This window comes from Haplochromis burtoni, unplaced genomic scaffold (genome assembly GCF_018398535.1).
Source record: "Haplochromis burtoni strain Fernald_Lab_line unplaced genomic scaffold, NCSU_Asbu1 Contig_123, whole genome shotgun sequence".
In the NCBI taxonomy this organism is placed as follows: Eukaryota; Metazoa; Chordata; class Actinopteri; order Cichliformes; family Cichlidae; genus Haplochromis; species Haplochromis burtoni.
The window spans coordinates 438849-462851 of NW_024582484.1; the positions used below are offsets into that span (position 1 = coordinate 438849).

Sequence of the window (24003 nt, forward strand, 5' to 3'; positions counted from 1 at the left end):
TTCAGATATGTTCCATCTTTCCTGTTTCAGTGGGTGTGTCTGTTAAAGAGCTGGCTGACCTGTTTTACGTCTCCCACCTTTAAACGCCTCCTCTGACAGCTCCAGCCTCTCTGTGGAGCTCAGCTTGTGTCTCAGCTTCGAGAACTGAAGATCACATCATTACTGATGTTACTACAGCTGACATCGTGACAAAGACTTCCTCATAAACACACGTTTACAGAGACATTATTAAAGGCATCACTGTCATTATTTACTCTGAAGCAGAGAAGTGTGGATTGGAATAACTTGCACTGAATTATTCTACAGTTCTTTAGATGAATCCTCTGCTGTTTATGTATTTTATAAGGTTTTATGATTTGATTTATTTTTGTTCTTTTCATTTGACTTTAGTTGTTAATTTTGAATGCATTTATAATTTAATTATTTTGTATTATTTTACTTTGTGTTTGTATTTTATAAATATTTATTTTATATTATTGTATTGTTGATAGTTGATTGCATTTGTTTTATTTTTTCTAAGTTTGTGGTTTTTAAGGAGGAAGTTTAGCAGAAAATAGCATTTTATTTATTTAATTGTATTTTCTGTTTAATTAATAAATTGATTATGTTTTATCACATTTATTTTCTTCATTTTTATGATTGTGCGTTTAAAACTATGTCTGTATCCTTTGGCGGTGATAACATGAAGTGTAAACCTCGCATAAATGATTTCTTCATGCGGTATAACCGGATGTTTCTCGCTTCTCCAGAGCCGGTGCAGCTCCAGCCTCTTGTCACTGGGAGGCCTGGTTGCCATCAGTTACTGGTTGTTGTTGGTACTGCTGTTCAGCAGGGTGCAGCCGCACCGACAGCTAACGTGTTGTTAATTTGACACATTTTACTGCATCTATTTTTAGTTTGTATTGTTTGCTACAAGTTGCTGAGCGCACAGCGAATTATAGAGATCTGATTGGGCAATCCAGTGTCTGTAAGGAAAATGAACCAATCGGCTGTTTAACAAAACGGTAATGAAAGAGCTTTCACTGCCCTCCAGTGGTGAAAGTAAAGAACTGCACGTGTAAGACAACAACAGCAACAATGCCTGAGGCTGCCCTGTAGTGCTCGTCGCTACCAGTTAGTTGGGATGTTTTACGTTCTCTTGTAGTCATTTCTCTTAATTTCTAACTTTTAATTAATTAATTTTATTACGATTTCATAAATAATGTTCTCGGATAAGTAAAAAAAATATCTCTCCCTGTCCTAAACAACAACGCGTTCTTGAAAAGAAACAATGCAAATGCATTTTATTTAATTTAAGTTTATTTAATTTTATTACGTCTCCCCTGAAGAGTCATTGCGCTACGTGTACGTCACCCGGAAGCAGGAAGTGTTCAGGAGCTTGTGAGTTGTCGTGGAGGCTTTGCTGCTGTTGTCGGTCTCGTCTTCCTGTTGGCTCAAATGGCGAGCTTCACGGGTCCGGGTCGGACCGGTCCGGGACTCCGGTGCTGGGCTCTGGTCCTGCTGATGCTGGCGGAAGCGAGCTGGCCGGTGGCGGCCGTGTCGGAACCGGGGAAGTGGGACCTGGACATCAATAGCGTGAGTTTCCTGCTCGTACCTCCGCTGTGATTCTGTGATGGTTCGTTTAGGTTCTGTGATGGACGGGTTGGAGCGGAGAGGAGCTTTGAGCAGATAAAACGTGTTTCAGCTGCGAAGCAGCCGCTAAAATGCCGCTCTGTTTGCCCTGCGCCATAATCGTTACGCCGCTAACGGCTAACGTTAGCTAAAGTGAAAGTATTCAAGTGGCGCGTCACTCAACACGAACGATCCTGTGATAACCAGCTGCGCCATGAAGACGTTTGATATCAATAAAATCACCAGTTACTCGCGTATATGTGAAACAGGCCGATACCAGCCGCTCGTCTGATGCTGAAGCCTTGTTTAAAGATTCTGCTGAGAAATCCGTTGGGCATCTTTCTTTGCCTTTAGACAATAATTCTGATGGCAACATAGCCAAACGGGACAGGCAAAAAAAATACTGCTGAGAGGACAGAAGGAGTACTCTGAGTTATCGTGAATGAAGAGAGACTGGAGGACAGTTGGTGAATCAGGAAGAGGATTGGTAAGAAAGACAGTGACGGCAGCTTTGAAGACTGCAAGTGGACGCTTCAGATGACACACGTGGAGGCCAGCAGGCTTTTTAACCGGACTGTTCAACACAGTCCTGTAGGATGAGAAGATGCCTGAGCAATGCAGAAGCGGTGCTGGTACTTTTCAAGGACAAGCGTGATGTACAGAGCTGCAGTAACTACAGTGGAATACAGCTGATGAGCAAAACAATAAAAAGTGTGGGAAAGAGTCGTGAGCAGGTTAAAGAGAGGTGATAATCAGCGAGCAGCAGTATGGCTTCATGCTGAGAAACAGCTCCACACATGTGATGTTTGCGTCTGTGGAGCCAGAAAAGCAGATGCAGAAGACCTGCATGAGGAGGTGACAGAGAAGTATGAGAGCAGGACATGTCTGAGGAGACAAAGTTTTGTGTGTCTTAAAGGAAACAATATCTGCTGATAGATCAGATTTTTAATCGCTGTGGGTCTGAGAAATCCTGCATTGGTTGGGCTGTAAGCACAGTCTGTCCACCTGTTACATGCATTAGTCTGCAGAAGACTGTAAAGCTGTGACTGTGCACTGGAAACCCAGACTTACAGTATGCAGGTTAATGATAAACCAGAGTCATCAATGGGTTAATATCAAAGCTGATGCACAAAGACAGCACTGTCAGGGCTCGCAAAATCGCTAGCCCGACGTCCCGGCCTATCATAGGAAAATGTCAGTGCTTTTGCATTCTTTGGAAAATGTATCTGAGTAATTATGTCATTGGCATCGGTGAGCCACTGTCACTATGTGACATATTGAAATCGCGTTTGAATTTACGCTTGTTTTTTGCTTTCACTTTGCGATTGCGCGAACGGCGTGTAGAGAGCGACAGCACTGATTGGTGAGTGACGATTAATTGCGCACCAATTCCTCTGACATCGTCTTATCAGTCATTAGCTTACTATTCAGACATGACAAGTGAAATCTCCTGCAGCTTAAACATGTGAGAGGTTGATCGTGCAGAGAATCGCTGAGCGTTATGTGAGTGCGTGTGTAAAAGCAGCAGGATATATTTCAGTTCTGCTGAGCCAAATAAGACAGGTCAGGGTGAAGAAGTGACAGCCAAAGAAAAGCTTACCACAAAACGGAGAAGTTATGACAAATCAGACTATAAGGCAAAAAGAAAGTGCAGCTTTATGGTTTCATGGACAAAAGAATTTCTGTGGCTGCAATATGACGAGCTAAATAACCAGGGCTGCACATAAGTGGTCCGCAGGTGCGTAGCTGAGTCGACAAGCGCCTTTGTTACTGGGACCAGTAATTTTAAGAAAGACCCCATCAGAACCCATGAGAAATGCAAGAAATGCATTATTGCCCAGTCTGCAGTATCTTTCCCAGAACAAACAGCAATTGCAAAAAACATACTAAAAATGAACCGAGCACAAGAAGAAGTCCTGACAAAGCTGTTTAGAGCCGCGTGCTGTGTAGCAGAGTGACCTACCACTGGCCAGATTTAGCAAACTTCAAAAAGCAAATGTCCTAGATGTTGGTTCCACTTGCCTCTTACCAGTGACTCCAGTGGAAATGTCAGATCCATGTCCTACGCAGTTCTTACAAGTTCATAGAAATTTCTGTTCAATCAGAACCAAGTATTTGAGTTGATGTTTGTCATTTTTATACAGTTGTTGTGATTTATATTGTAACAATTTTTTGATTAATTTTTGTTTCTGTTACAACGGAAACAAAACGGGAAACAAAACATAAAAAAATGCTCTTTTTTTTATTCGGGCTACTTGAATTTATTTTTACCAAAAACTGCAGAGTGCCGGCCCGAAGGGCTGCCAGGGATTTAGAAATTTTGCGAGCCTTGACACTGTTTTTAATCTGCACAACCAGCAGTGGTGTGGAATTAAATACACAAAGTTCCCAAACACTGAAGTCACCTTCCCAAAAACAGCAGAGGATGTACTTCCTGAGGCAGCTGAAGAAATTCAACCTGCCAACACGGACGATGATGCAGTTCTACACTGCAATCATCGAGTCCATCCTCACCTCCTCCATCACCGTGTGGTACGCTGGAGCCACTATCAGGGACAAACAGAGACTGCAGCGTGTTGTGCGCTCTGCTGAGAAGGTGATTGGCTGCAGACTCCCATCTCTGCAGGACCTGTACACCTCCAGGACACTGCGGCGTGCAGCTCGGATCTCAGCTGACCCTTCTCACCCTGGACACAGTCTGTTTGACCTGCTCCCCTCAGGCAGGAGGCTCCGGTCCATTCGCACCAGAACCTCTCGCCATAAGAACAGTTTCTTCCCCTCTGCTGTTGGACACATGAACAATAACCACATGACTGTCCCCACCACTAACACATGACCCTACGCTGTGTCACTGCATCATTCCATGTTTGCACTGATCACCACCTGCACTCATGTATATATCATGTATATATCTACCCACTTAGCACTTTTAATTCTTATTCTTATTTTTATATTTTTATGACAGTATGTTTGCACTGAAGCACCGCAGCAATTTCCTGATGTTGTAAACCTGCTCAACATTTGGCAATAAAACCCTTTCTGATTCTGATTCTGATTCTGAACACAGAGTAACACGATAACAGGCATCTCAGGGGCTGAAATTTGTATTTCCTTTAATGCTTCACACACGGGGCTGCAAATGAGTGTTTTCAGGAGTATAGCGAAAAATAGTTTTATCACAGTCCTGGTGATTTTCCTTTGGTGGAACTTGTATGCAGAAAAACCCTGAATTTATCGACTTTCGGGAGGGACCACGGCTGGATGGAGGGCACTGTGTTTGTGTGGGCAGCTGGAAATATCGGACTGGGACCGCTTACAAACAATAAGCCTGCAGGTTACAGGCTTTAGTCTCCCAGGAGATGAGTAAAGATCATAATTAATCAACACATTTTACAAGTCATGTAAAAACAAAGCCCACCTTGTGTTAGCTGTGAGGTTTTTCACATCAGAACAGAATGAAACCGATATCTGGTCCTGACCAAGTGATCAAAGTGTTTAAAAGCCACAGAATATAAAAATGCATGAATGATTGCTGGTCAGGGTCTCTACAGGTTAGTATTTATGAAGGGTATGTTGTGACTTATCTTCACAGTTACAGCAGTCGCTCGCTATAACGCGGTTCACCTTTCGCGGTCTCGCTGATTTTATTTTGGTGCAGTTTTTCATGCTCTTTTTTTTTCAAAGCGCATCGGCTGTAGATCGTTGTCGATCTCCTCCGTGCCGTCTCTCCTGTACAGTACATCAATCACCAGCAGTGTGACTCTGTAGTGCTGTACTGTAAGTTTGTAAGTTTTCTCCCCGACAAACACGACAACATCCACGAAACACACGGAGACGTCTGTTAGCCACCAGCTCGTAGCTAGCTCGGGTTCAAGCCTCACTAGAGCCGGCGAGAACAGCGACCTCCCGGCACATGGTTTTCAGATCTGTGCCTACTCAAACATGATATAGAAGTCACTTAGATAACTTAAAAATATCATTGTTTGGCTGAGATTAAAGTTATAATTTTCACACAGCTGAATAAACGTCAAACAGAAAACTGATTAAACAGAAGTGTGAGACGGTCGAGAGTTTACTCCGGTGTCCTGTTATATTTAGATAGAAAGAACAGACGGACAAATTTATTAATCTCCAAATGTCATTAAAAGTTTAATAAACCATCATCTTGTCTTTATTGTTAGTTAGCACAGACCTTAAACACTTAAAGCTGTAAGCTAATGATAGTTATATAAGAGCAGATGCTGCTGGTGCAATAAGCTGTACGTCCAATGGATGATGATCTGACTAGTCGACTATCAGAATAATCGTTTGTGGCAGCCCTAGTTGTGACTTAATTAACTGTCAGAGAATAAAAATGGATTTTCTTTGTTTGTTTCAGGCTGTCCTGAAGGACCAGACGTACTTCTTCTACAGTAAAACTCTGTTCAATAACAGCTTTATCAGTATCAAATGTAAGCAGATGTTTCTTCTTTCTTAAATCTTTATTTTACAGAGTTGGATAATAACGTTTGGGTTTGTCCAAAAAGTCCAGTTTCTGTTTGCTGTGCAGGCAGAAGCAGAAACTGTAATGTCTCACATTCTGAAACATAAAGCTTACTTAAAGTGGACTTATTAAACTTTATTTTACAGAACATATCACGTGTTCATATTAAATGTAGGCAGACACTTTCAGGTTTACCTGTGTGTCTGTCTGAGAGGACAGAAGCTCCACCCACCCACTCTTCAAACGTTTTGTTAATGAAGGATAGCCAATCAGACGAAAGCTGACTTTGAGCACAGAAACAGTCAGGTTAAAATTATGAAGTGAAATAAAGAAAATAACAAGTGGAACAGCATTGCGGCCTAGAAGTGAGTTAATTTGGTTTGTTTGTGTGTGCAGTTGTATCAAAAGACTGCACCACCTCTCACCCGATCCTGGACATTTCCTGGTATCTGAGGAGCTCGCGCTGCAGCGACGAAGTCTTCAACCTGAACGTAAGACGCTCTGCTTTCTTCTCTGGAAACTGCTTATTTGGAGCATTCGCTACTTCCATGTTTTGGACTTCTGCAAACTTCTACAGATGATCTGAGTATTTTCTTTTAACCTGTAACTTTGTCGCACACAGACGCTCAAAAACACAGAGTCCCAACATCATTACTGATTAACAGTTAGGGTTGGAAGTTTGTGGACAGTTTTGCCTTTGTGCACTAGGCCGAGTCAGACAGTCACGTGAAGCGCAGACGTTCAGCTTTAAGGGTTTAACAGACGTATTAACTCCAACCATTATTCATTGAATAATACAAATAACGGGAGAGGATCAGTAAGGAGGTGATGTATAACTTGACTTTAAAAAAAAAGGATCTTCAATGCACATTTTTTGTGCTTTATTTATGGCTCTGACCACACAGGCTCCAGTTTCTTAACAGCAACACTGATAACACAACATCAGCAGTGAGGATGATGTTGTCATATAGCACCAAATCACAACAACAGTCGCCTCAAGGCGCTTTATATTTTAAGGTCGACCCTACAGTAATATGTACAGAGAAAAACCCTCCTATGAGCAAGCAGGTTAATGTGGAGTCTGTCCACACACACAGGAACACAGCGAGGAAGCAGAGGTGATCCAAGCGAGCGGTGCTTGTTCCTGTAGTCACCTTTAAAGCAAAGCGCCTGATCCACAAGCTTCAGCGTGAAGGAAGGAGAACTCTGTAGATGCTTCATCCACACAGAGAAAAAAGAAGCTGCGTTAAAATATGCAGATGAGCTGTAAACTTCTTCTGATATGATAAACTGTCTACGGCAGTGATACCTGCAAGAAGCAGGGGTGAATCTAAAGGTGGGCATGGGGTGCATAAGACCATATTTCTTTCCAGGATGTCATAACATTCTGACTTAAAATGAAATTATATATTCTATTAGTTAATTTGCATTAATATTTTAAAATACAAACACAATGCTTTTTTTGAAGGGCAGTAAAACTTTGGCTCTGCTGCAGACGAGTTGATGCAACACTTCTCCAACAGGAAGTGTTGCAAACCTCAGAGAATGTTGATATGCTTGAGTTGACACACACACCCCACATATACGTGTAATCTGATGGTCTGCGGGTAAAGACTACAAAGATGGCGTCCCTTCCCCAAACCTTTGGGTTTACACTCCACACAGGAGCGTTCCCAAACAATCAGGATTCAGTTTTCACGTTTCATTTTGTTTTTTCTGTCATTAGTTGCTTTCCCACTGAAATGCAATAACAACAATCACACTTTTAATTGTTTTTTTTTTAATTCATAATCCTCGGACTGCTATAAGTGTGACAACACTGAGTCTCGTCTCAGGATCCAACATGTCAAATGATCACATGTGTGCCATCTGCAGAAAGAGCTGGCAAAAGAGTACTCCATGTCCGAGAGCGTCAAGAGAGAAGGAGGAACTGGGTCCTATTCTTCACACACGTATCCTACAATCCACTGTGACCATCAGAACCCCAAGGTGAACACACACACGCGCACATACAGTGCAAATACTGAATGAAGTGTCTGTGTGGTGATTGAACGCTAAGACGGGCGTGTTTGTTTTATGACTCAGTTCAACCTGAATCAATCGGAGGCGATACATCCACTGAAACCACTGCAGCAGGCACAGGTGAGCTTTTTCCTTCTGTTCTTCACAATCAAAAAAGCCAAACACCTGAACTACGGCCCTTTGTCTCGGCAGCTAGCTTCAGCTCTGTGTACTGACTGTACTCCCAGTTTGACCCTTTGAGGTGTGTCTCAGACTGCGCGTGTTTTACATGCTCTGCATGTCTGATGAGAATCATCATGGCCGCTTTGCTCACACACCTTTTCTGGTTTGTCCGGTTGGTTTAAGCTGCTGTTTGTATTTCAGCCAAGCACAGGAAACGCTTCAGGGAGACGAAAGAGAGAGGCTCCAAAGCCACAGGTGAGCACATCATGCACACGCGTTGGGTATTCATATCTTGTGGGGACAAGGATTTGGTCCCCACAAAGATATGAATGCGCATTCACTGAGCATAAAGGGGAGCATGCAGAAAATGTAATTGCATGCCTGCATAAATACACAGTGTCAGACCAACAGTTGAATTTCAGGGCGTTAATGTGTAAAATAACGAACAGCAGAAGCTGAGATAAGCTCTTTCCACGCTCGTACAAACAGCTGCTGCTCTCAGCTTCACCCTCCACAGATTGTGCACCCTACCTCACGCCCTTTATAACCCCACGCTCCTGTTCCTCATCTAGGATCAGTATGAGAGCTACACTAGTTTGTGCCCCTCTGAGCCTGGGCTTCTGTCTCCGCCCGGTCTGGAACCAGGGCTCCTTAACATTTAAGGAAATTATGTTGATAATAAATTTAAATAATTGTGGGAGCAGCTGAAAGTACCTTTACTTTCTCTGCTGTGGCAGCAAACAAAGCTTTGTGATGTTCTGATTTGTGTGTTTGCTTATCTGTTGTCTTCAGTTAATGGAAGAATAGGAAATGATGTCATTGTTGTGCATGTTTTGGACCAAATTACGAAACGCTTCATGGGACGAAGTCGTGTGTTTGAGTCAGTTTAACTAAGGTTGTTCTTCTTTGTCTCACAGTCAGCAAAGATGAACGACACCGTCAAAGATCAAAAACAGGTCAGCTGCTATTCCTGAAAGATTATCTTGTGATCCCAGGACATCCAGGTGGAGGCTTCTTTAAATTGATGTAAAAGCTGCTCTCTCTCCGCTGTTGCTCAGGCTGGGAATCCTGGTTTCGATGCGGTGGCTCAGAGCTGGGATGACGGACCCTACATGTTCATCCTCAAAGTCGAAGACAAGAACCAGCAGTCTAGTGCCAAAAATCCATGGAACCTGAAGCGTCAGTGCATGCGCATACATAAAACACAAACACAGACAGCTGTCTGCATTAGTCTCAGGATTAGTTAACAATCAATGAGATTTACAATTGTAATTAAAATATGTTAAGTCTGTGTCTCATAATGAAATCATTCAAAATCGCAATAACAGGCTTTTTAAATAAAACATTTCAACCAGCGTGTCAGTGAAGTCTAATCAGAGCGAATTTGAGAAACATCAACTGCAGTTCACCTGGTGTTGCTGCAGGGGGCGCTCGAGAGCTGGTCCTCAAAGGCGTAAATCAGGGGTGTCCAACTCCAGGACTCAAGGGCCGGTGTCCTGCAAGTTTTAGATCTCACCCTGGGTCAACACTCCTGAATCACATCTAAATCCACATCCTGGATCAAGGACGCATCTAAACCCAGCAGGACACCGGCCCTCGAGGCCTGGAGTTGGACACCCCTGGTGTAAATGAAACTAAACTGGTGAAAAACAACCATTTAAACCTGCTTCTGTACAACAAAAGAACATCTTTGATTTGGTTTTTCTCAAATCCAGCATCCATAACACGTCCAAACTGAAATAAAATGACTTTCATGTCCTTCAGTTTGTTTTAGAGTGAGGCTGATTCTGCCTGTTTTTTGGGGGTTTTTTTGTTTGTTTGTTTGTGTTTAAAGCTAGCATTTGCTAAAGGAGGCTGATTGGTCGAGTAGAGGACTATAACATGGAGCTATGTTGAGAGGAGTTGGATGGTCTGCTCTGATGTTCAGTGAGCAGAGGCTACTTTATATAATGCTTTTAGTCACCGTCTGATACCCACTCTGTTTGCATTTGCAGTCGAGATCAGTATGAAGGGTCCACATGGCTTTATATCGGCGTCCGAATGGCCTCTGATGATGGTAAGAGCAAACACGTGCACGCAGAGAAATTAAAATGATATTTATTTGCTCTGGTATTTAAAATGCAGCAATAAGTCATTTCCTTCCTGTCGCTCCTTTCTTCCAGTTCTACATGGTGATGTGCATCGTGTACGTGCTGCTCGCCGTGCTCTGGTTGGTTCTGTCCGCGTGTTACTGGAGGGACCTGCTCCGGATTCAGTTCTGGATCGGAGGGGTCATCTTCCTGGGCATGTTGGAGAAAGCCGTTTACTATGCCGAGTTCCAGAGCCTCAGATATGAAGGCGTGTCAGGTAGACAAAGACGCACACAGGTGGTGGCCCACGTGGTGCGTGACAGAGCTGTGATGAATATCCTGTGTCACGTGTCCTCCTGCAGTCACCGGGGCGGTGGTGTTTGCTGAGGTGCTCTCTGCAGTGAAGAGAACTCTGGCCAGAGTGCTGGTCATCATCGCCAGTCTGGGATACGGCATCGTCAAGTGAGTTTCACAGCTGTTACTGACGGCTGGCGGGTGCTTTATATGTTTCCACTGTGAGAACCTCCTCTGTAGTAGAAGGAAGGACCGACTCTGAGGCTGATGTGTCTGAAAACCTCCAGCTGTGCAGTTAAAAACCCAGCAGCTTAGCTGAAGCCAGTTAGCAGATTTATGAGCCTAGTGCCGGTAATGTTATGCACCTGTTTGCCACCAGATGGAGCTGTAGCCCAGCATCATCGTAGAAAAATACCATAAATGTTCATTTAGGCCTGGAAATTGTTTTGTTGTTGCAAAAAAGGTGTACTGGGAAACAAAAAGCTTTTTGTGACATTTTTGTCTGGTGGTGTCCTATGTGATTTTACTAATGTGAAATATGTGCTGTGGCTCCAAAACGTTGGGAAACGCTGTTCTATGTAATCAGAAGTCTTTGGAACCAGAGGAGCCCCCTGCTGGTCTTTAGAAAGAGTGCAGGTTTGAGGCTCTTATGCGATGGTGTCACTTTTCAGCCCTGAAACTACATCTATGAAGTCCTGGATGGGTCCAGAGTGCTTCGTATTATTTTGAATCCTCGACGTAAAGGAGAAAGTCTTACCTTTAGTTACATAATAATAGGATATAAAAATTGCTTGTGTCGAGTCTCCAGTCAAGTCTCATAAAATAATCAAAACATTTTGCTGACTTTGCTCAAAAATACGATTTCCTCCCTTTTCTGTTCTGTGCAGCGTCACATGACATTACTTTTAAATGCAGACCGCTGATGCTATTGTCAGTTCTGCTGATCCAACCAGAGGACTGAACGGACTCCATTAAAATTTATATCATGCATCAAGGAAAGTTAGAAAACCCAAAAAGAAATGGCGCACAACTCCATCCTCAGATCAGTGCGGCCACGTGATTGGGTTACAGGTTTTTGTTTGTTTACCTGGCTCAGAATCGATGTCATGTCAAAAGCATACTCTTTGCATTTTTTAAATTTCATTCACTAAACAAAAAAAGTTTGATTCCAGCTTTAAACAAGGAGGAAGATAAGAGTCTCTGTAGCAGATCCCAGAACTTGCTTGTGTTTCGCGGTTTAAGGGATAACCGCCATGTTTGCAGATGGGGAATCCTCCCATAGATTTCTATTAATATCACCACTGTGGAAATGCAGTCAAGCGGCGAACTGAAAGAACTTTGAGATCCACTGAAAGTGTTTCTGATTCCATCCATCCATCTCCTTCTGCTTATCCGGGACGGGGTCGAGGGCACAGCAGCCTAAGCAGAGAAGCCCAGACCTCCCCTTCCCCAGCCACCTCCTCCAGCTTGTGTGGGGGAAGACCAAGGCGTTCCCAGGCCAGCCAAGAGATATAATCTCTCCAGTGTGTCCTGGGTCTGCCTCGGGGCCTCATCCCGGTGGGACATGCACGGAACGAGGCACCCAGGAGGCATCTTTGTCAGATGCTCGAAACACCTCAACTGGCTCCTTTTGATGTGAAGGGGCAGTGGCTCTACTCTCAGCCCCTCCTGGATGGCCGTACTCACCCTATCTCTAAGGGAGAGGCCAGCCACCCTTCAGAGGAAGCTCATTTCTGCCACTTGTATCCGCAACCTCGTTCTTTCGGTCACTACCCACAGCTCGTGGCCATAGTTGAGGGTAGGGACGTAGATCGACCGGGAAATTGAGCATCTGCATCACTGCGGCCGCTGCCCAGTCCGTCTGTCGATCTCCCGATCAAGTCTGACTTTATTGCCGATATGTGGACCAATCTCTTGCAATGGTTGTATAGGGACTGAATGGCCGTAGCAATGGGCCAGACACCCCATACTCCCGGAGCACCCCCCACAGGACCCCCTGAGGGACACGGTCGAATGCCTTCTCCAAGTCCATAAAACACATGTAGATTGGTGGGCAAACTCCCATGCACCCGCAAGTATCCTTGTGAGGGTAAAGGGCTGGTCCAGTGATCTATGACCAGGATGAAAACCGCATTGTTCCTCCTGTATCCGAGGTTCGACTAATGGACGAACTCTCCTTTGCAGCACCCTGGCATAGACTTTCCCAGGGAGGCCGAGGAGTGATTCCCCTTGTAGTTGGAATACAACTGGGGTAGCTCAGGAGGTAGAGCAGGTCATCTGTTGATCGGTTGGTGGTTCGATCCCTGGCTCCTGTCTGCATGCCGAATACACTTGCTCCCCACTTGCTCTCCGATGCATTCATACTCCTATCAGAGCTTGGTGGCTCCTTCACATCTGGTGTCCACCATTTGGTGCGGGGGTTACCACCACGACAGGCACCAACCACCTTGCTGCCGCAGCTCAGTGCAACAGCTTCGACAGTGGAGATGCTGAACATGGTCCATCCGGACTCAATGTCCCCAGTCTCCCTCAGAATGCTGTTGAAGCTGAAGATCTCGCGGACTGGGCCTCTGCTAGGCGTTACCAACACACCCTCACTATACATTTTGGCGTGACAGGTCTGTCCAGCGCCATCCCTTGCCACCTGATCCAACTCACTTTATATAGCGGTCATTATCTCCAGGTACAGTTCACACACACAGAGTGATGTTTCTCGTTTCTCTCCCGCAGGCCGAGACTCGGCGCTCTGCTGCACAGAGTCGTTGGCGTTGGTCTGCTCTACCTGATCTTCTCCATCATCGAGGGACTCTTAAGAGTCAACGCTGTGAGTCCCAAGAGCGCTGCAGTACTGTGTGTGTGTGTGTGTGTGTGTGTGTGTGTGTGTGTGTGTGTGTGTGTGTGTGTGTCTCTGACATGTTTTTCTCTGCAGGATCGAGGGGACACCAGCAGTAGATTTTTGTGTGACATAGTGCTGGCCTTCACTGATTCCTGTATTGTCTGGTGGATATCCTTTAACATGTATTAAGAGAATCATCCTCTCACGCTTAATTAATCTTTTGAAAACTAAATAAAATCCGTCACACATAAGTGCACATAAATCACTGAAGAATGTATTAATGGCCACACTGTCAGGATTTAATAAAGAGGCATCGGCGTGGGGAGGCATCTTTTTGTGTTTGTAGGGGTTTTCCTCTCAGAGTCATCGTTTTGGGAGGAGAGTATTGAAATGAATCATACTGAGGGTTTTTCTTAATTTAATGCAGACAAGAGTCTCTTTTGCACCTGTTGTGGCTGTGTTAGCTTCCATTAGGGGCATTAATTTATTTGAAATGCCAGAGCGAGGTGTCCGTGCATAATTGGTTTGAGTGGACGGCTCAAAGCTGCGAGCTCCGTGCCAAAGCTTTGGTTCGGTCCTGTAAATCTCTGCAGGCTTAAAGCTGAGCCCCAAATGTTTCTGCTCTGCACATTTGAGCTACACGGGCCTAAACTAGGTGTCAAATGCATCCAGGGAGCATCGGCAGTGAAGGTTTCTTTTTCCTGTTTCATGCCTTTTCTTGGACAAACACATTTCTTACAAGATTTTATTTTATTTAGAAGCCTGAGCCCTCGTCAGTGGCAGGTCACCAAAAGTCTTCGACTGTGGGGGGGAAAGTTACAGCAGTCAAAATGAAGTAAAACACACCGGATGTATAAGAAATAGCTGAAACGAGTCCAATCAGATAAAAATAACAATAAGCAAAATGAAAACATCAATGAGGTAAAAATGGACCATCCAATAAACTAAAATAAGCTTAAATTAAAGTAAAAACTGAATTTATAATAAAAAATTCAGCAAAGCAAAAAAACCACAGAATTCAACTGACTTAATATTTGATGACACATTTAAGTCTAAATTTAAAGTCCAAACGAAGCGGCTGTTTCAGCTGCAGCCACCAGAGGGCGATAAATCTCTGAACACACCGGGTCCTCTTGTTTGTCTCTTCCTGTTTGTTTTTCCCTGCTGGGGGATGTAAATGCGTCCGACCCACTAAAATATCCAATGATGGAGCGACATGAGGGATGCTGAATAAACTCCACCCACCTGCTGCACCCTGATGAGCAAAACAAACCTTTTAGACTGAACAGAAGCTGTTCGCTGTGCTGCGTGTGGGTGGGCTGTGTGTGCATTTCTCTTCTTCCTCTCACCCTTCTCTTTTCTGTTTACTTCCTCCGTTCTTTTCCTTCCCTTCCTGCTTTCTTGCGTCCCTCCTCTTCCTCTTCATTTTGTCTCCTTTGCCTCATCCTCCGTGTCTTCTCCTGTCTTTCCCTCTCCAGGCTGAAGATGATGTAGTGCTCCTGGCTGCTATTCCTCTGGCTGTGCTCGACTCTACCCTCTGCTGGTGGATATCCGCCGCTGCACCTTCCCCCCTTTCTAGTGAAAGTTTGGCTTTCTCTCCCTTTCTTTTTCACTTGTTTCTACCTTGCTGCTTTGTTACATATTTAGCCAGAGCTAACTGATACATGGACCCTTGAATCAGAGGTGTCCTTAAACATCAGAGGGTCCGTTTTGAGAGTTACCCTGAAGCACCAGGAGAACTCAAAGCGTGATCGGCACAGAGAAAATCCGACAGGTGCGTCTGCTGTTGGGTTGTTCCTACCTGTGCAGTGGCAGGGAGGGAGTGGATGTTAGCTGAGTGGGACAGAGTTAAAGTATTAAATTGTCCTGCGTGTGAAGTGAATGTTGCATGACAAGTTTCAGTCTTCCTCTTGGTGAAGTTCCTTGACCGTGTCGTCACATCTTTGTGAGCCTGATTCAGACGATGAAGCTGCTGCGCCTCAGGAGGAACGTGGTGAAGCTCTCGCTCTACAGACACTTCACCAACACGCTCATCTTTGCTGTCATAGGTATTCAAAGTTCTCTTTGTGTTTAACATTTTATTTTCATGTCCGTGTTTTAAGGATGTTTGTGTGCTTTTCAGCGTCGGTCATCTTCATCATCTGGACCACGAAGACCTTCAGGATGTCCAAATGTCAGTCTGTAAGTGCTTCAGCGCTTGGATTCAGTTAAAGCTGCTCTCCAGCTTCTCTCTCTTTCATTTCTTGCTTTCATTTGGTTGGTAAATTTCATTGGAGAATATTTAACTGCAAAAATGAGAAGAATTCCGATTAATTCGATTTATTCTCTGAACCGAGTTTGTTTTTTCTTCCTCACTGCTGAATCTCTCTCTCTCTGCAGGACTGGAGGGAGCTGTGGATAGATGACGCTTTCTGGCGTTTCTTGTTCTCCATCATCCTATTGGTCATTATGTTTCTATGGCGACCGTCAGCCAATAACCAGAGGTGGGATGTTGTTTTGGGTTTTTTTTAATCCCCAGTCTCCAGTTTGTGTCTGTAAAGTAAAGCCGTGTCCTCTGTGTCTGTAACAGGTACGCCTTCAGTCCTCTGGTGGATGAAGAGAGCGATGAAGAGGAGAAGGAGCCCATGATGAACGAGGCTTTTGGTCAGAATGCACACCCGCCTCACTTCTCTCCTCTTTCTGTTTAGCCTGAGATGAAATGAATCCATTAAAGTGGATTCGTTCGGTTTATTCTTCAGCTCCATGATTCACTCTTCATAATAATCCGTTATCTGATACTCAGTCCATCCTCCGTCTAGGGCGAGCCGTTTTAGCTTTTAGCCCTTTAAACCAGCCTTCTTCTGATTGGATGCCCCTCATTAACAAGAGCTTTGAGGAGCAGCTGTGACCTCATTATTAGAAACTCATTTTTAACACGTTAACGATGTTAAATACGTTTCCATCATTGAAACAGGAGCCATGCTGCACATGTGTGAGGTACCTCTGGTAAACGATCATCTACGTTTTATTATTTTTCTCACGGTTTGTTTGTTTTTCACTCCTTTGTGTCTCCAGAGGGGATGAAGATGAGGGGCGTGAAGAATGAGGCCAACGGCTCAGCCAAAGCTAACAAAGTGGTGAGTCAGAGGAATCCGAACACCGCCAGACATCAGCCCGTGTTAGTGGTTTGTACAGGAACCTCGCAGCAGCCGTGTTACTGGTCAGATTGTGGCATTAAAATGGTCCTAAAGGCACCAACAGCACAAACACAGTCCAGAAAAGTTGCTCAATAAAATGTGAACTAATGATTTATTTTAAAAAATTACAGTAATGAAGGAGGAAATTAGCTGCGGAGACAAAAGCGCATTTCTTTGTATCAGGCTGTAAACGTGCTTCATTTGTGCTGTAACCTTTTAACATGACTGTCAGCAGCTGGAGCCTCCGGTGGACGTCAGAGGAACTGCAGCTTTTGGTGCTCCAGCGTTATCTTAATTTTTTTGGATCCGTTGAATGGATTAGAAACTAAAACTTATTTTTCTTTTTTATATCCTTTTTTAACTTTACTCACTAAAGTTTTTACTAAACTGATTATTGTTCAGTCGTGGTAGCTGCTTATTTTACTGCATTCAGTCACAGTTTCTGTAACAGCTGATGAACCCATGTTTAGTGTTCAAAGGAAAATCTTCTATTTGCATCATGCAGCATGATCCCTCATGTTTAATCTCCTTAGGATGAGGACCTGAAGTGGGTTGAGGAGAACATCCCGTCATCTATTGCAGATGTGTAAGTCGTGACGAGCGTTAATCAGTGTGAATCTGCTGATTATTGTAAATCAGAAACGTGACACTGAACGTGTTTTCCCTTCCTCGCAGCGCCCTGCCGCCCCTGCTGGACTCTGACGAGGTAAACTTTCACTTCACTGAAAAAATTTGACATCACTTCAAACGTAAAATGAAACTTTCTCCGTCACTGTGGAGAATTTAGAGCACAAAGGCACAAATGGTACCCGGAGTAGACGCACTGGGATCTGACCAGCTGATGGTTTAGTTATTAAAGTTTAAACTTTATCACAGTTTGAAAATTGTGTTTGAGGCCGCTAACAGATAAATAATAAATGAGATCGTCATCGTTACTGACAATAACCTGCAGGTAACAACGACAAAATCAAGCAGCACGCAGCTTTATCACCGGAGTCTGTTTATCTGCGTTAAAGAGAAATGCAGGAAGTGGACATGAGAAGTCCCGAAAGGTCCCCAGAGAGTGTGGGGTCCCCTCATGGGCTGCGAGGTATCGCATTTGAGCCATCAGAGCTCATTTAATGTCAATAAACTGTTTCTTTTCCAGTTAATTGAAATTCTGAAGTCTGTAAAACTTTGAAATCCACAGGAATATATCATTTTTAAAGGTCACATCTTTTATACTTTAGAGGACAAGGTGCCCAGCTCCTCTGGGATCAGGTGCAAAGTCAAGCAGATGTTTCTATTATAAACTATGTTTCTGTTATAGAGGGCTAAAAAAATCAACTTTAACATATTAAATATATTTGCATTTAAAAGAGAAACTGAACCAGTGGGACGAAGCTGCAGGGTTTAAATAGTGTTTTCATTTCTGTGATTCACCCTGAAACTCCACGTTATCATCATTATCACTTTATATTCATTTGTGAAGTAAAGCTGTGGTGGTTTGGATGGATCTCCCTCTGGAGACCACAGAGCGTCAAACTGTTCTCACCTGCAGTCTTACTGAGTTTACTCGGAGAGCTCAGTGAACAAACTCGAACTTATTGAGAAACACACACACACACATTCTCGTTTTCATGTTTTGTTTGTGAGGACATCTAATTTACATAATGCTTTCCCTAGCTGCTAACCCTAACCCTCAGGTTATGGATAGGTTCAGGCTAACTGTAACCCTGACTCTAAAACCACATTTTGAGTCTCAAAAATGCCTTCAGACTCGTGACGACGGCCACTTTTGTCCTCACAAGTTTAGTAATGTTCCAATTTTTGGTCCCCACAAAGATCTCTAGGCAGGTACACACACACACACACACACACACACACACACACACACACACACACACACACACACACAGCTTATGAGCAGCAGGAGGCAGCAGATCCACAGTAGACACCCTGTGCTGCTGGTTACGTCATACTGTTGTTTATCGTCCTCGTGTGTTGTCATGGTGAGCAGAAAGATGTGACGCGACAGACGCGTGTGTGTGTGTGTTAGTGTGTGTGCGTGCGTGTGTGTGTTAGTGTGTGTGCGTGTGTGTGTTAGTGTGTGCGTGCTGCAGCTGTTAATGATCCTCTGAATAAAAACAAATTTGTATTTTTACTCATCATTGTTTGTGTGATCAGTAAAAATGCTCCCGTGGCCTCAGACTGACGTCCAGCAGACGCCGCGCTCGTTTTAATATCCGTCTGTGTTTTTCCTCGTGTCCTCTGTTGGCTGTTCATTCAAACCATTTTCCAAATTATTTACTCTCTCGTCTCCAAACCGAGCCTCTTTAAGGCGTCCAGCAATCAACAAAGTGCCTCTTATGTAAAATCAATTTCTTACATAAGCGGCCATATGAACGCAGAGGGGTATTAAAACCCACAGAAGATATGAAGTGTGCACACGCTCTGCTCCCCGCAGGGCGAGCGGGCTTCGTTCTGCCAGCGAGGATAATGGACGTGTACGTAACGAAGCCGGCTCATCAAAGGGTTAAATTAAGGGGAAATAATGCCTTTAACTCCCTGCTCGTCACCTCCCTTTGGTAGATTATGTAACGCGTTCTTGTTATTTAAGAGATAAACGAGGGCTGACTCTGAACCCAACCTGCCTGTTATGGTAAATTACGCAATTCATCACGATCGAGGAGGAAATTCTGCCTCACCTGCCGTCACCCCGACGCTTTGTGTTGTTTTGCTACCTGAATAAATCCTGTTAACCTGGATTCTGGCAGCTGAGCCAGCGTGTGAAGATTCCTGCTTTGTTTGAAACGCTCCTCAGTGTCTCTCATGAAAACACGGAGGTGAAGACAGAAGCTGCTCTCTGACCTTCCTTAATCCCCGAGCCTGAAATAACCTGATGTAAAAGAGCTTTTTAATATTTGTAAATGGTGCTGACCTCTGCAGGTTGTTGCTCAGAGAGTGCTCCGAGCTGTCAGAAAGGCCGGTTCTGAGCAGAAGGTTTAGGCTGTAGATCCACTCAGGACCATCGCTGTTTACGTCCACGCTGAGCTCCACTGTCCTGCTGTGGAAACATTTTGACTGCTTGAGAATGTAAAGCAGGGGTCACGTGGGACCAGAACCACCAGAGGGTCCAGTTCAGCTCGCCGGGCTGAGTCTGCAAAAGGTGCAAATTTCAGTGAGGTCAGCGCCAGTAATTTTAACAAAAACACAAAATTCCCCGTGTGGCCGTGCAGGAGTGGAACAGCCTGCAGACGATATTCCAGCGTCGAGTCAAAAGGATGTAAATCCTTCCTAAATCTGTCTTTCTGTAAGATATGATATAGATGATTTTCAGGAGCTCTGAGGCCGTGCGTCTGCTCTAAGGTGGACGCTTCAACAGTCTGTGGGTTAAAGCTCCTGAAACTATAAACGTGCTGCTGTGTTTTCTGTTGCAGGAAACGATGACGACCAAGTTTGAGATGTCCAAGATGGAGTGAAGCACAAAAGAGAAGCTTTTTTTAAAAAACAAGAGACTGGCATCACCGAGAGGTACGCCCACGTGACGAGGAGGAGGGAGAGATGAAGGAGGGAACCGATGGGAGCGAGAGCTCACTGTCGCCGTGTGATTTCATCCCTGAACTTATGAGCTTTGTAAGCCTTGACCTGTACATACGCTGGGAGCAGAGTTGATGCTCAGATCCTTTTATTTCCTGTTTGTACTTATACGCCTCTCTGTATACTCTGCATACACAAACAGTATATTTTGACCGATTTAACGTTAAATGTTTTGTGTTTGTTGGATTTTTCACGTTTACACGCGCAGGTGTCTGTCTCCTCACTGCAGTGGGTTTTGGGGGCTTTTTTGGTTTGTTTGGTTTTTTAAGCTGAATGAAAAAATTGTGTTTTGATTTCTTCAACCTGCAGAGACTTAAATTGTGAATCATAAAAGTAAAATGTGAGTAAACATGGAGTATTTCTGATGAAGCTGAAGTTTGTCTTTCATGCCAGTTTTGTGTTTTCGTGGAGCTCGTTTAATTCTCATTATTAATTGATAACTTAACGTCCTTCCTGTGCTGAGACGGCTTGTTTGAGTTCGACGCCTTCTGCAGGCTCCGGTTCAGATGCCGTAAAACGTGCGACGAGGCCCCGACGCACAGGGTTTCATTACTGCACAGAAAGCAGCAGGAAAACGAAACAGCGCGGTCTGTCTTTGGTGATAATTTAGGTCTATTATTCGATCATAACGCCAAAAATCAGACCTCAGAGTCTGGCTGGGGGTAAAATCATAGACTGTATATAAAAGATGCTTTCCTAAATGTTGGCGCTTTGGCGCCAGCGGGGACTGTATTTGGATGAGAGCTGAGGTGCCGCATTGTTAGCTAACATGGCTAACACGCTCACATCACAGATACCTGCTAATTAGCGCCGAGTCACATCCAAATAAAGTCCTCGACTTTCACTCAGACTTCATAGTTACTACAGTAACCTCACAGAAGCCATATAATTGGTCAGATGTCATTAAAAAGGCTCCAACGATACAAACAAGGTCCAGTTCAGGGACTGGAATTAGCCGAGGTGCCAGGCTGGAGCTGCCTGTGGCAGTTTTTAACTTGTCGATTTACTTGTTTCGGCTCCTTTCAGTGTTTTCTGTCAGACTGTGAGAAGTTTAAAGCTAGTTCTGCTGATCCTCTGCCATAAAAGGTTTCACAGCAGATGGTTTGATTTTGCAGATTTACGCTGGATTCCCTTCCTGATGCAACCTCAAAGGGGAATTGTGGCTCTGGCTTGACCCAGCGACCTTTCTCCTGCCAACTGAATGTATGAATCACAGCCCCGCGGACCCCCTGTCCGATTTTTTACAAGTCTAAAAGAACCTGGCAAACACTCAGACACACCAAAGTAGCAAATACTTCAAACTCGGGTTGTATCGACAAATTTATGGTCCTCTACCTGGAAGGTTGATAGTCTGCATGCCAGAGTCTTCCTCTGAAAGACACCGAACCCCAAAGTGCTCTCAGATGCATCCACGGCAGTGTGAATGTTAGAAACGGTGCTCGTGTCAGTGAGACACGCTGGATGAAGCCCTTTGAGTGTGCAGTTAAGAACCAGTCCAGTCACCACACTTGGTTCACTGTCACGACTTGTTAGATCCATTCTTGCCCGATCAGCGTTTCAGCCTGTTGGTCGCTTTGTCGGCTTCTCCTCGTCCAACCACCGACCAAAGATTGTAGGTCAGATTACGACACGGGAATTTTCCTGCCCATGAATCCAAAGTTTCAAGATTTCTGCAAACTTCAGATCATGTTTGTCTTGTGACATGGAGCTCCGTCATGCTGGAAGGTGTTTGTCAGCAGATTGTTCCTGGATAGTTGCAGGAAGTCGGTCTCTGAGGATTCTTTCAGTATATTTCAAATTGAATTGTTTGCCGGTAAAATTACCTCTGGTTACTCTTCACTGCATAAGAGAATTTTTTGAAGTGTTTGAAACAAAACTGCCGCTGACTCACTTTTGGAGCCTCGAGTGGACCCTGGAGGAACTGCAGCTTTTGGAGGACTTGGCTAATGAGTGATGTCACAATGGCTGCACCCATCTTTTATATTCAATTCAGTTTTATTTATACCGCGCCAAATCACAACAACAGTCACCTCAAGGTGGTTTATATTGAAAGGTCGACCCTACAATAATACACAAATAGATAAACCCAACAATCATATGACCCCCTATGAGCAGCACTTTGGCGACAGTGGGAAGGAAAAACTCCCTTTTAACAGGAAGAAACCCTGGAGGCTTCTTCCTATTTCCAGATATCCAGTCTGTGCTTCAGCCCCGGGAAAATGTCTCCTATTCAAACTTTGCACCATCTTTTTATCTGTCTGTTCGGCCGCCTGCAGTGTCTTCTCTCTCAGCCACACACACTCTTTACACAGCCCTGTGTGTGTGTGTTTCAGTTAAAATGTTGACGCTGACTTGTCTGGATGGACTAAATGCTCCATGAATCGCCCGGATCAGCTGCAGGAAAACTCTCCCTGTGTGCTGCCCGCTCCCATCAGCCTGCAGCGCTCGCTCGCTTTCACAGAAATCAGCTCCACTTTCATCTTTTTCTCAGTGAGGTTTGAGGCTGGACTTTTATTTTGGAGGGCTGCTGATCCTGAGTCATATTCAGTGTTTTGTGTTTTCTTACATAATGCAGCTGCTCTCATAAAGTGGACCTACAGCAAATCCCGAGCAGATAAGACGGGTCTGACAGCGAGCATTGTCTCATTTTAAATCCAGCGAGCAGCAGCTGTTACAGATGAAAAGTGCGTCACATAAATAAAATCCATGTAATGCAGGCTTTGAGCTTTACACTGGAGTATGTGCGCAGCTTTCGCGCAGCAGTGTGTGATTACGGGCCGTTAAATTTAGATGAAAAGTAAAAACCAAACATCTGTTCCTGCTGAACTGTGGACGCAGGAGTCGCTCAGTCGTCTGCGGCGATGACCGTTTGTCTCTGTGAAAAGTGTGTTTTTGTATCAGCTGTGATGTTGGGGAGAAACTTTGTTTTCCACTTCAGTCTGTAAAATTATTTTGCCGTTTGCTTTTTTAAAAAAATCAGAAGTTGTTAATAAAAAGTAAGTTATGAGCTTTGCCCCTAAATTCTGATTTTACTCACATATTTCAATTCTTATGTGTTTATTGATATTTGCATCTTATGACATTTATTGTTTATTGGCTTTATTGGTTGTTCTGATTGGTTGTCTAATGACTTTTACACAGAATAGACTACCCGTCTACCCCCCTCCCTTGAGGGGGATAACGGGTAGTCCTCCATGGAGGATGCCACCACCACCACCATCTGCTCCTGGATCTTCCAAACAAACCGGCCTCAATCAGCCCGACTCGGCCCGCACCTCCCGGACCCCTGCAGAGCTGCGTTCTCTGCCCCCTCTGAGATGAGACGGCGTACAGGGTGGAGGTAGAGAACTTGTCCCGCTGCTGCAAAGAGAATAACCTGAAGCTGAACGTCTCATAATGGGTGTCAGCAGGCACAGACAGGTCCACTCAACTCTCACTGTAAATGGAGAACAGGTGGAATATGACCTCACCTGGTGTAGGGCTGGGTCATATCATACCGTTCACGGTATAATGTTGGGCAACGATAAGAAAATGAAATATGGCGATAGAATATGGGTAAAACGCGCATGCGCAGTGCCTTTGTTTTCATACGCACATGGCGGAGAAAGCGGATCGTTGAATGAAACATGAACCAGAACTGGTTTGTAAAAATGCTGCAGCTTCACTGGTGTGGAACTGGTTTAGCTTTCGTCCGTCAGATACACAACAAAGCACTATTTTTGGTAGCGCATGCTAGCGGGCCGTCGTTATTACCGTGTTGTTTGGAAAATA

The 24003-nt window shown here is 44.4% G+C and overlaps 1 protein-coding gene across 2 annotated transcripts; it reads left to right on the top strand.

The window, feature by feature from the left end:
- The first annotated feature begins 1341 nt into the window (after nt 1-1341).
- On the top strand, nt 1342-20601 carry zgc:162698 (Transmembrane protein 87A-like). Of its 2 annotated transcripts, none has more exons than XM_005929350.3 (21): nt 1342-1575; nt 5990-6062; nt 6491-6585; nt 7970-8083; nt 8180-8236; nt 8480-8533; nt 9196-9234; nt 9337-9457; nt 10273-10334; nt 10441-10624; nt 10710-10809; nt 13372-13465; nt 14956-15024; nt 15417-15525; nt 15600-15658; nt 15857-15960; nt 16047-16120; nt 16532-16593; nt 17187-17239; nt 17329-17359; nt 20073-20601. In XM_005929350.3, the coding sequence occupies exons 1-21, from the start codon at nt 1438-1440 to the stop codon at nt 20112-20114; spliced, it is 1734 nt and encodes a 577-aa protein (XP_005929412.1). In that variant the 5' UTR covers nt 1342-1437; the 3' UTR covers nt 20115-20601. The 2 variants fall into 2 exon arrangements, with proteins under 2 accessions (XP_005929412.1, XP_005929411.1); XM_005929349.3 differs by lacking the exon at nt 14956-15024 and adding an exon at nt 13571-13645 and having other exon boundaries at nt 1343-1575.
- Nucleotides 20602-24003: the final 3402 nt, after the last annotated feature.

Bases quoted from the DNA above. Each gene is read 5' to 3' on its own strand.
- zgc:162698 (XM_005929349.3), top strand. From the start codon at position 1,438: ATGGCGAGCTTCACGGGTCCGGGTCGGACCGGTCCGGGACTCCGGTGC. The intron at 6,586-7,969 runs GTAAGACGCTCT...TGCCATCTGCAG, and splicing joins ACGAAGTCTTCAACCTGAAC to AAAGAGCTGGCAAAAGAGTA. The intron at 10,335-10,440 runs GTAAGAGCAAAC...CCTTTCTTCCAG, and splicing joins CCGAATGGCCTCTGATGATG to TTCTACATGGTGATGTGCAT.